This window comes from Panthera pardus, unplaced genomic scaffold (genome assembly GCF_024362965.1).
Source record: "Panthera pardus isolate Hobbes unplaced genomic scaffold, ASM2436296v1 HiC_scaffold_20, whole genome shotgun sequence".
NCBI classification, from domain to species: domain Eukaryota; kingdom Metazoa; phylum Chordata; class Mammalia; order Carnivora; family Felidae; genus Panthera; species Panthera pardus.
Genome location: NW_026526766.1, coordinates 88,391,826 through 88,403,776, shown reverse-complemented (window position 1 = coordinate 88,403,776; position 11,951 = coordinate 88,391,826). Strand labels below are relative to the sequence as shown.

The window sequence follows — 11,951 nt, the reverse complement described above, 5'->3', positions numbered from 1 at the left end:
TGACACCCGACAGAAGGACAAAGGTCCAAGGTTCTGGATGGTCTCTATGCCACAGCCTCTAGGGTGGGTGAGCAGGGCGACCCGGGGGGTGTGGAGGGAAAACATCGTAATTTGGATTTCTTTTCTTATATAAACCTTCTAAGTGTACGTTTTTGGTATATTTTAAGTTACACATATTTGCACAGTCATACACATCTACACCCAGGCTTCCCATCTTTTTTTGTTTGTTTTTTTAACTGACATGGGCACACAATATAAAAAAAAAAAGGGGGAATCCTGGGACTACAGATCCTGCTATGGCTAAACATCCCATAATTCGGGCTTTACCATGCCCCTTCCCACTCGCTCAGTCTGTGGTCCATCAGAGCATCCCCTAGGAGCCTCTACGAACCCAGATTTCTGCGGTTTGGGGGGAGGACGGGGGGGCAAGCGCTCCACAAGCATGTCCTAACTCAAAGGAGAGCACGGCGCACGGGGGCCACCAGGTCCCCATCTGCGAGCAGCATTCCTGCGAGCATCCTGAGACCCCCGCACCACCCCCACCTCGCTGGCTCGTCTAGGGAACGGTGGCCGACAGGATTTTGTATCAGAGACCAGGCGCGGACGCCAGCTCTGTGCCACGGGCGTCTCTCGGCTCCGTCCGTCCCAGGGAGCTGTTCGTACCAGCGTTTTTGCCACAAGCTGCTCTCTACCTGGTTCAATGTTTACTGTTGCTGTATCTGCCCTGCAAGAGCAACCACAAATGCCGTGAATAATCCACGAGAAGGCGGGTTTGTCTTCCCCATCGGTTTCATCAGCACCTGTGCCTACCTGACTGAGCTAACTACCGAAGCCAATGGTTCCTGATGATTCCCAGGAGGAGGGTGGGCCGCCGTGGGGAACCTTCTTCTTTTCAAGCTGGACCACTGACAAGGAATTAGAGTTAGCCCGCCCGCCGTGCAGGCGCACTCACTGCTTCCCATCCGCCTACGCTGGCCCTGACGGCGTGGACCCCTCTGGGCCTGGTGGGGGTGGGGGGACGTACCGGTCTCTCCTGGGCCCTTGGAGTGGGGCGTCTCGGGCACGTCAGTGGGGTCTTTGTGCTCCGCGGCTCTCCTGGACGTTCTTGTCTTGGTGGGCAGCTCTGGGGCCTGCAGCAAAGTACTCGCAACCCCTCGCACACCTTTTTTCCCCAGTTCCTTTTCCACTTCTAAGAACCACCGAAAACAAAAACAAAAATCAGCGGCCGTTAGTAATGGCGTCAGTCTGGCGTTCTGTTTCTCAGGCAAGAGTGGTCATCCACGCGCAGGTACAGAAAAAGAGACGCAGATGCTGAGAAAACCGCACTCGGTACTTTCCAGAAAGGTGCGTGGCCACAAGACAGAGATCTCCACGCTCCACGCCTCTGCCCGGCCTTCTGGTCTCAGATAACTTGCTGGCCTGGGGCTCTTCTAGCCGGAAGTGAAGAGCTCCACCGGGCTGGAGCCCCGCCCGGCCGTCCCTTCCATCCCAACCTCTCGCCCCACTGCAGGCACCCCCAGGAATGGGCACTTTACCATCTGATATGCTGGACTCTTGGAACATGGTCTCAAAGGCTTGGTGGATTTCAGCAAAGGAGGGCCGGTCGGAGGGATTCCACTGCCAACCTGGACAGACGAGACCCAGGCAGACCACGCATGAGGCCCTGCTAACAAGTGTGGGGCTAGTAATTCTCCAGGAAGATCCGGTGATGAAAGAAGCACCCCACATCTTGCTAACCATCTTGTGCTGGGACAAGTGACAAATGTCACCGTGTCCTGCCACAGACATTAAGAATGCGAAAAGACCTTAGACACTGGCAGGAATATGGACTGTAGAGCCCCAGAGAGTTGTGACAGCAAGAAGTGCATTTATAAATCTTTTCCCCGGCCCCACTCAATCAAGTGCAGAGAATCACGGAGTCACGTGGCTTCCATTTGACCCTCACTTCTGGGTTATCGAAGTCTAAAGTCCTCACCAGTACAGAAAGGCTAATTAAAACAAGGTTAACATGAGGATGATGGACTGACGGAGGCTCGTGTTGGTAAGGATGCAGAATTAACTCTCCCACACTTCTGGTGGGAATACAAATTGGTACACCTTTCCTGGAAAACAATTCGGTAAAATCTTTCAGAATTTAAAACGCAAATAGCTCTCTGGACCAACAGGTCAACTTCCACAACTACCGGCACAATGTACGGACGTCTACGTAGGAGGGCGTTCATCCCGGCTTTGCTCACGATGGCAAAAGCCAAACACAGGTGTAAAACAAGGAAATGTCCATCAAAAGGGGAAGAGATGGATGAATACATCATTTAACGGCAAGCTAAACAGCTGTATAAAAATAAGGGGATGGAGAGAGGACGGGATCTTTGAAATATGGACATGAAACTGACGTGAGCCTTACGGCTGTGTGCAAAAAAAGTTGAGGGAGTTGTTTTACACACACACACACACACACACACACACACACACACACACACACACGAAATAAAACCAACCCAGGTGAATGTCACCGGGAGTATTTGCCTATTACAGCAGAATGTTTGGAGGCAGGGCCCAGGAATTTGCATTTTTAAATAAGACATCTAAGTTTGGTATCCATCCATCCCATTTCTGCATGAAAAACAGAAAGAGCCTCACACATAAATACTATGTATAAATAACGTGTATCGAGACACGGAATCTGAGTAAGCATGCAGCTGTTATATTAGTTGTTTCTGAAGAATGTGAATAAAGACAGGAAGGGAAATACTTTTTTACTTTAGGAAAACACTCCTGCACGGGAATTTCTTACAAAGCCCACACAGAAGTTTTGCCACCGGCTGGGGAAGACTCACATGCTCGCATGAGTTCGTAGACCTTCTCTGGGCAGCCTTCTGGGCGTTCCATGCGATAGTCTTTCTCTAGCAGCTCGTATACCTGGGACAGGTCAATTCCTGGGTAAGGTGACATACCGTAGGTAGCAATTTCCCAAAGCAGTACTCCAAATGCTGCAAGGAAAAAGAGAGAGGAAGGTTGTTCAAGATGTGGCAAATTTAACTCTCCTGCATTTGAAATTGGTTACCCGTGTAGTGGACATTATAAGCACCTATGCCCTCAGGGGGCGCCTGGGTGGCTCAGTCGGTTAAGGATCCGACTTCGGCTCAGGCCATGATCTCACGGTTCGTGGGTTTGAGCCCCGTGTCGGGCTCTGTGATGACAGCTCAGAGCCTGGAGCCAGCTTCGGATTCTGTGTCTCCCCTCTTCTCTCTGCCCCTCCCCCACTTGGGCTCTGTCTCTCTCAAAAATAAACATTTAAAAAAAAAAAAAAAAAAAAAAAAAAAAAAAGCAGCAGCCACCACACCCTCAGAAGCAGGCCAGACACCAACATTTTACCAGGCCTTTAACGACCAACAGCCCAGGACAGAACCAGACTAAAACGCACCGCAGGGGAGAAGAGGACTGTACTGATCGGCCTCTCCAGGGTCTTTGAGGTAAGGTGACCATCTTTACTGGGATTTGTGATGCAGGGAACTTAGGGCTGGAGATCAGGACGCCATTTCTACTCCTAGTTTTGAGATCACCTGGCTAAGGGTCTCAGACGGGCCACGTCTCCTTTCGGGGCATATGAGATTATCTCCAGGGCCCCTTCCAACTCTAAACATTTCATAAAAATCTTACAAAATCTTTGAAAGCCCAGATTGTAGGTTTGAAATCCCAGATCCCACTGAAGGGATCCAAGGACCCCTTGGAGAATGCATGATTCAGGTTCAGGGCAGGAACGAACCTGGAATATCTTAATCACTCTAGACAGCACAGACGCCATCAAAGACTACAAGGGAGTCTTGTCAAAAGGGAGCAATCTGGCCAAACAGGAGACACTCTGCTTATCAATAAGGAGAAGAACTACCGTGGCTTAAAACACATCAGATACATCTAAACACGTCATACACATATATACGTATATATCATCACAAAAGGAAAAACCCAAAAAACCCCAAAAATGTACTTGGTCACCATCCGAGGGTATTAAAAAACTAGCTCGTTTGCGTGACCCCTGGTAAGCCCGGGCAAGGAGACAAACAACTATGCGGCCTTTCCTGTGTGAACTATACCCTGAAGTAACCCCACAGCAGATGAGGGTTTCGTCTGACAGCCGTACTGAGCTAAGCCGGGAACGAGGAGTGACAGCATTCGAGAATTACCGTCTGGCAACCCCTAATAAATCAGTGGATCTCGGCACTGGGGATTAGAAACTGCTAAAATCACAAAAAAGAGAGCAAATCGAGCACTGTGCAGCTACAAAGCGCGGCACAGCGCGCCCAGTGCTCCTGCTAAAAGAAAAAAGTCAAACCCGAACGTGACCAAACTGTCCAGATCCCACTGCCCATTTAGTAGGGGTACCGAAGACAGAGGAACGCACTAAATCACAGCACGGGGTACAGCGTGGGAGACTTGCAAGGACACGTGAGGTTTCTTCCACAAACAGCGAGCGAGCGAGCGGCAAATACGGAGAGGGAGCCTGCAGACCAGAGGGCACTGACGGGGCATCAACCGTCCACCTTGTGTGGACAGTATCCGGATCTCAACTCAAACGGACCACGACAGCGGGACTACGAACACTCAACTGGAAACGTGAACACTGACTGCATCGTAATATTCAAAATGACGATCAATTCGGGGAGGAAGGGCGATGTGGTTACAAGAATAAAAAAGAGACACCTTTAAGAGACTCATACTGAAGTATTTATGGACAAAATCAAATGCTATCGGGGGTCTGTTTCAAGATAGTAAGGATCGGGGCGGGGGGCGGGGTACAGGGTTCAGGAGCGCCATGAGGCGACGGCCGGTAAAGCTGGGTGACGCGTACCTCGGGCTCACTGTGCAATGAGCATATGCTTCTTCAGCGTATGCTTACTACCTGCTGTAACAAGTTCTTTAACAAAAGACACAAATCAAATACTGGCACATGAAGCTTCAGGGGGCAATATCCTACGTAAAGCCCAAACCAAACTACAGAAAATCGTGGGTGCCTGCAGGCTGGGCTAAGTGCCCCCACAAACCCAAGCAGTAAGCTCGGGCTGGAGATGGGAAGTTAGGGGGCGGGGGGAAGGCAACCTGAATTATTCTGGAAGAAAACTCCGCTTTTACTTCATTTTGGAGAAAACAGGGGAGCAAAGATTGTAAGGTGAGAAAGGAAAAAAAACGGTAAGAAAGAGAATTAAGGGATGAAGGAAAACAAATGAAGGAGTGAGAGGGAGGCAGCGAAAGGCAAGGAGACAAAGAAAACCGGGACAAGGAGCCCACGCTTGCGGGTGAGGGCCGACCGGGAGCCGCAGCGGCAGCCCTTACCCCAGACGTCGGACTTGATGGAGAACTTGTTGTAGGCCAGGCTTTCTGGCGCTGTCCACTTGATGGGGAACTTGGCCCCGGCGTGGGCTGTGTACGTATCCCCTGTCATTAACCTGCTCAGGCCGAAATCAGCCACCTTCACCAAGTGGTTCTCCCCTACCAGGCAGTTTCGGGCAGCAAGATCTCTGGGGAAAGAGAGAGAGTTCAGCCGTGAGAGTTGTGGCTATCGCGTTCCCGGCTCCGCAAATCCACCGCCACTGAGGGAAGGCGCCCTCCCGACGACCGCGTCCAGTCCCCCGGGAACCTGTGCCCGTGCCTCAGCATCCGCCCGGGCTCCCACCGCGGGGAGAGGTAGCAGAGGGTGGGCGGGAGCAAGCTCATTACCCTGGGCCTCAGTTACCGCACCCGTAACACGAAGATGATGGCAGTGCCTACTTCGTAGGCTTGTCGTGAGTGGTCGTGACTTAATACGTGAAGCGCTTTAACTCACACCTGCCTATCTGCAATCACCTAAGGGTCTGCTGGGTTAGGACGGCTCTACGGCAGGCACGGGGGACGAAGGCACCAGCCAGTCCTCAACTGGGAGAAACTTCCATCGGAGGGAGTCTCCATGTGGCCTATCCAGACTTGACAGAGGACAAAATAAAATAAAGCCCATAGCACTCCGCCCCCTCCTCCTCCCCAAACTGTGTTTCCTACTTTCCTATTTCCTCCTGATGCGTATCCGAACGTATCCTAAAAATTCTCTCCCGTATAATCGGCTTCCTCTCGCCTCCGGATTCTCCCAGGGAGGTGGGAGTCTAATCTCTGGTTCACGGATGTTAACCATGAAATCACAAGGCAAAACGCAACAGGGGGATGCGACGAGGCAGCACCTTTAGGCGATGGCTGAAGGTAAGATCGCCTGATCGTCAGCAATCAGAGAGCAATTAAATACAGAAGACTTGTGCCTAATAGGATTTTGGTAAAGCGTTTTAAGTCTGTGAAATGAAGGGGGGACAGACGTAGCCATGCAAAGCGAACCACAAGTCAAGAAATCTCAATTTGCAGCCTCAGAGGGTTCACCCTTTGAGTGACAGGCGCATCGGAATCAGGCTCTCGTGCAGCACAGGAAATCTGTCTTACAAGGAAGCGCCAACGTCTCACACATTCTACTCTCGTCCCTCGCTGTGAAATCTCATGTACGGGTCTCATGCTTGAGTTAATTGGGGAGGAAAGTTCAGGGCGGTGGCGTGGAGAACGTCTTGTATAAAAGTCACCGGCAAAGCCCATCGGGTTCTGTCCTGCTCGGACAGAACCCTCCTTTGCCAGGAAGCCATTTCCACCAGCAAAGAATGCGAACAGCAAGATAATTGCGGCCCGCTTGAAGGTCAAAGCCCTCCAGGCTTTAGAACAGCAAAGGCGCTTAATTCAGGACCGCACTGACGCCGTCCTGACAATCGTGGACGCGTCCCCGGACCGGAGGACAGCAAGCTAAGCGGAGAATGAAATAAAGGGAAGGGGGGGCGGGCGCAGAAAACACGCCGCTCGGAAACAAAAGCCACGCGCCGGCTGTACCCGCGGGGCGGTGTGGGCGCGACGCCAGCCCCCCCCCGCGGGGGAGGTCACTCCTGGTGACACCGAGCGCTCTGCCTCCCCGGGGAGCACGGACGCCTCTGAGGGGCTTCGCTGGATATTCCGCTCAGTCCAAGATGCTCCCGAGGGAAGTGTTTCTTACCGCGGGGATCCACTGCCCCGTGGGCCCAGACGCGCGCCCGGAGCTGGCAAAGTCAGGAACCCGGCGTCTGCCTCTGTTCCAGCGTCCAACGTGCCGCCGGCGCTGAGGCGAGAGGCTGAGCCCTCACGCCCTGTGGGCTGCAGCTTCGTGGAGGAGGCTGCCCGGGCCCCGCGCCCGCTCCGCGGCGCCGCGAGGAGGGCTGCTCCGCCAGGCCCCTACCTGTGGATGAAGTTCTTCTTCTCCAGGTACTCCATGGCTGACGAGATCTGCGTGGCCATATACAGCAGCACCACAGCGTTCACCTCCTGCCGGTTACACTCCCGCAGGTAATCCAGCAGGTTCCCATAGGTCATGAACTCAGTGATTATATAGAACGGGGGCTCCCGGGTGCAGACCCCTGCCAACAAGACAGACATTGAGGGCTTCGGGGGGGCCGCTCTGCTCCCAACTGCACAAGCACCAGAAAAGGACCCCTGAGGGGCGCCTGGGGCGGGGGGGGGGGGGGGGGGGGGGTGGTTCGGTCGGTTAAGCGTCCGATTTCGGCTCGGGTCACGATCTCGTCATTCACGAGTTCGAGCCCCGCGTCGGGCTCCGTGCTGACGGCTCGGGAGCCCGGAGCCTCTGCTTCGGATGCTGTGTGTCTCCTTCTCGCTCTGCCCCTCCCCCGCTCACACTCCGTGCCCCTCTCTCAAAAATAAACATAAAAAAAAAAATAAAATAAAAAAACAGAAAAGAAAATGAAAGAAAAGAGCCCCCGAAACACGTTCTGTGTCTGCCCCAAAGTCTGGGGCCCGACGTCTAATACGGTCCCAAGCACTCGTGGCTTGTGATGTGTTCCTGTGGGAGGGAGGTGGCCACGCTCTTTTCTTCCTCTCGAGCCCCTGAACTCGAACAGAAGACGCCGCCACCGAGCGCAGAAGCGAAGGTCAGGTGCACACCCCACAGCCCACGTCACCCCCACGTGGCGACGTCTGCTCGCGGGAGAACTGCAGCGAAGGGACTCTCGAAACCTCTGGTCTCAGAGGCCGGCTGAGACTTGCACCGGACGACTTTGGGGTCTCCACTTAAAGCAACGGCCTATTCCGTCCACGCACACGCCATCCCGCATCGGCCTCCTTGCCACCACGGGCCGAGTGTCGCCAGAGGACAGACGTCCACGTCAGACGCGTTCCCCTCCTCTGTCATAGCGCCCGCATCACCCCAGGGGGCGTAAGAGAGAGGCCGTCTCTTGAGAGCTCACTCACCCAGCAACTGCACGAGGTTGGGGTGCTTGATCTCCTTCATCACTGCGGCTTCTTTCAAGAACTCTTCCACCTCCATGGTGTCCTCCTGGGGGAGAAAAGGGGAGGAAGTTGTCTCAGCAAAGAAAGTGTTCGAGCAGGAAAGCACGGCTTGAACGGTTAGTACCAAGTGGAGCCTCGACCGACAACCACCCCGGTTCGCCAGGGCCGACCTGCACGATGCCTGCAGTGGATCGATTACTGCCCCCCGTGGCGTAAAGAATTTTCCCCTTTGATGGGGCGCCGGGGTGGCTCCGTCGGTTGAGCGTCCGACTTGGGCTCGGGTCACGATCTCACGGTTCGTGGGTTCGAGCCCCGCGTCAGGCTCTGTGCTGACGGCTCGGGGCCCGGAGCCTGCTTCGGACTCTGGGTCTCCCTCTCTCTCTGCCCCTCCCCTGCTCACACTCTGTCTCTCAAAAATAAAAAAAACATTGAAAAAAAAAAAAAAGAAGAGTTTTCCCCAACAATAAATATATGTTGGCAACTTGCTTCTGGGGGCTGCTATGCAGAGGATAGTTCTATTTCCTTAAAGAAGGGCTGGTTTCCAAGGAGTCCTAAAACACTTAACATTAAAAAATATATATATATATGTATCACCTGAAGAATCAGAAATGTACCCAATTTAATGGAAGAGACCCTGACACAAAACGATACTATCCTAAAGAAGAATACCACCTCAAAACACTCTGTACCACAGAGGATGCCCGAAATGCAGAGCTATGGGGGTCTCAATGAAGCAATCAGCACTATCCACCGGGTCGATTTACGGGTTCTACAATAATCCTCCCCAGCAGCCCCCCCGACGACGGATTCACGGGTATCGTCAGAGATGTCATATTCTAGCAAGTTCACCGTATCTAAACGCCACACGGAGACAAAGAATATTAGCAAACGCCCAGAGCAAACGTGATGCTATCCCCCCATCTCACGTGCTCTGGGTGGGGGCTCAACTCGAGGGGGCCTTGCCCCTGGCCCCGCACACCACAGTTGGCCCCGTTACACGGGAGGCTTGCTGTGGCCTGCATCAGGCAAACCTCTTTAGGACTTAAAGAACCCACTGTCCTCTGACTGCCGCGACCAGAAGCCAGCGGGTGGCCAATGGCGTGGCCCGCGTGCGTGCGAGAGCCTGGCCACGAAGGCCAACGAGACAGGCAGGACACCACCCTCCGAGTTTCAACACGGAGTCCACGTCTGCCCGGAGAGAAAGACCGCGTGGCAGATGGGGAGTGAACGCCTGGAAAACTAGACTCGCCCAAGAGCAAAGCTTCATCAGGCTTATTTTCAAGGCGGAACCTTCCAGGTCGTGCCTGCCCCTTCAGGAGGCAGAGCACTCAAAGGGTCCCGACTGCAGCCTCCCGGTGGCCGCGCCATTCTTGCCCCTGCACGTGGAGATTTCCAGAGGACAGGTCAACCTCTACTCAGCACGTTCCCGCTGCGGCCAATCATGTCTACAAGCGGAGCGTGACCGCTGAGGATACGTGTCAGCCCATTATCACTTAGTCTAGGGCTCTCTGAGGCTGAAACTCAGATGCAATTGGCTGCTCTTTAAAAATCGTGGGCTGCTCTGATGTCAATGAGACATCGTAGGTAGTCTCCGTGTCAAGCCGTACGGAGGGCAAGAACTCATCCCTGCCACCGCTCCGCTGGCTGTTCGATTCTTGGGAGTCCTCTCTGCTCCTTAACACGCTCCGCAGAGCGTGCCGTTGGCGCGTCTGAAACACCGGGTGACGCGCTGCCGTCAAGGGCTGGGAAGCCTTCTGGAATCCGCCGAGACGATGCTGCTCACGTAGGGACCGGGGGCCTCAAGAGCCTCGCCTGGCCAACAGGAGGTTCACGACGCAGCTCTCAAATAAAGCTTTCTGGGCAAGTGGAGCTTTCCTTCTTTTCAAGCACCACAATAACCAACTCCGCACAGTGAAACCATCTCACAGAGATCGTGGGCTCTGATGGCTCCTGCCGCTTTTCTAGAAGAACCACGTTCTAGATCTTGAGAGGCGTGGACACGTGAGAACAACGATACGGCTTTCGGAGCCATCCCTCTCCTCTTTTTGCCCGTCTTTTTGTCTTCCCCCTCATTCCTACACACTCACACACACATGTGGATGGTATAAATAATTCCTTGTTTTTTTCTTTCAGGGCAATCGGCGTGAATTTGTCTCCCCCTGGTGGAATCCGGCCGGGTTCAACCTACAGCTGCCACTACCAGCAGCATTCTCTTCTAGTAGCTGTGTTAACCGGGAAACTATCCTGTTATGCTCCTTTCCTTTCATTTAAACTCTTTCTTTTTTTTCAACGTTTATTCATTTTTGAAAGACAGAGAGAGACAGAGCGCAAGCAGGGGAGGGGCAGAGAGACAGAGGGGGACACAGAATCCGAAGCAGGCCCCAGGCTGTCAGCACAGAGCCCGATGCGGGGCTCGAACTCACAAACCGCGAGATCATGACCTGAGCCGAAGCCGGATGCTCAACCGACTGAGCCACCCACGCGCCCCTCCGTCATCTTTTCAAAGAGACATCTTCCACGTACGGAGTAAAATGAACACAGATAATTAGGGTGAAAGCACCACTGAGTGAACGCGGAGTTTCGGCCCTGTCTGTTGGAAGTCAGGTGGGTCGGCCAGCTCTCCTCATGGGGACCGACTGGCCTGGCCCAGATGCACACGAAGGCCTGGCCGGTACAGGGGTGGTTAGAAGGATGGCTTCAGAGCTACGTGGATCGAGCCCTGCCGCTGTGTGACCACGTACAGAGCTCGGTTATTCACACGCCAGAGAAGAGAGGTCTCTGAACAAGGTCCCGTCTACACACCGGGAAAACAGCAGCATCTGCCTCGTGTGCAGAGTCCCGAGCACCGCGCCCAGACGCGGGCAGCACTCAGCCGGCAGGACCCACTTTTACTGTAACGAACACGGCTGAGAAGCCGGCCGTTTTCGTCGTGTCACAGACAGGCACTCTCTGGACCCAACATCTTCTGTTTTTCTAACCAGCTTCATTCACCCTTTTTGCTCCCTGGCCTCGCCCCCAAGTGAAGGTATTCTCCGGCATAACGGAGACATCGGCGGCTCAGTGTCCCACGGGTGCCTCCCTGAGTCTCAGCAGGGACCAAGTCCCCGGGGGGAGGGGCTAAGAGGTCCGTTTCCCCCTCGCTCCCTGGTTCTCAACCAAGTGGCAGGGGAGCAAGGTTACGACCCCAGGGAAGCAGCATCCCGCACCCGCCAGAGACGGGGCTGCAGAGATGGGGCCGAGCTTCGGAGCCAGACCGAGGAAAGCGGTTCACCCGCCAGGTCCGCGGAAACAACCGCACACCGAGCCCCCAGAACTCGGGTCCTCGGGTTCGCAGGCGTATCCAGCCCACGGCCAGAACAGAACCCGCCGCGAGAGCGCGCAACGGTGGGTTCCAGGTCGCGCGGCCTCTCTCCCTGACGCCCAGCCCCCTCAGAAGTCAGAGGGCCAGCGCGTGCGACTGTCCAGGGCCATCCTGGAGCCCTCGCTTCTCTGCTCATTTCTGCAGCTCTCTAGTAGAACCAACTGCCTGGGGGAAAACACCACAAACAAAACCCCAACGAAAACAGGCTGGCGGAGCAGGGCAACGGAGGCACTCTCTCGGCACGGCTGGCCGCGTGCAA

At 54.4% G+C, this 11,951-nt stretch overlaps 1 protein-coding gene across 2 annotated transcripts in view; it reads right to left on the bottom strand.

Annotated features, from left to right (window-relative positions):
• The window catches only part of ABL1 (ABL proto-oncogene 1, non-receptor tyrosine kinase), a 144,142-nt gene that overhangs the window by 4,941 nt on the left and 127,250 nt on the right, over window positions 1-11,951 (bottom strand). For both annotated transcript variants that reach the window (XM_019420793.2, XM_053908436.1), the window contains exons 5-10: window positions 8,293-8,377; window positions 7,268-7,445; window positions 5,332-5,516; window positions 2,838-2,990; window positions 1,536-1,625; window positions 1,025-1,189 (exon numbers count right to left, since the gene is read on the bottom strand). In XM_019420793.2, coding sequence (XP_019276338.2) covers window positions 1,025-1,189; window positions 1,536-1,625; window positions 2,838-2,990; window positions 5,332-5,516; window positions 7,268-7,445; window positions 8,293-8,377 — 856 coding nt within the window. The remainder of the gene's footprint in view (window positions 1-1,024; window positions 1,190-1,535; window positions 1,626-2,837; window positions 2,991-5,331; window positions 5,517-7,267; window positions 7,446-8,292; window positions 8,378-11,951) is intronic.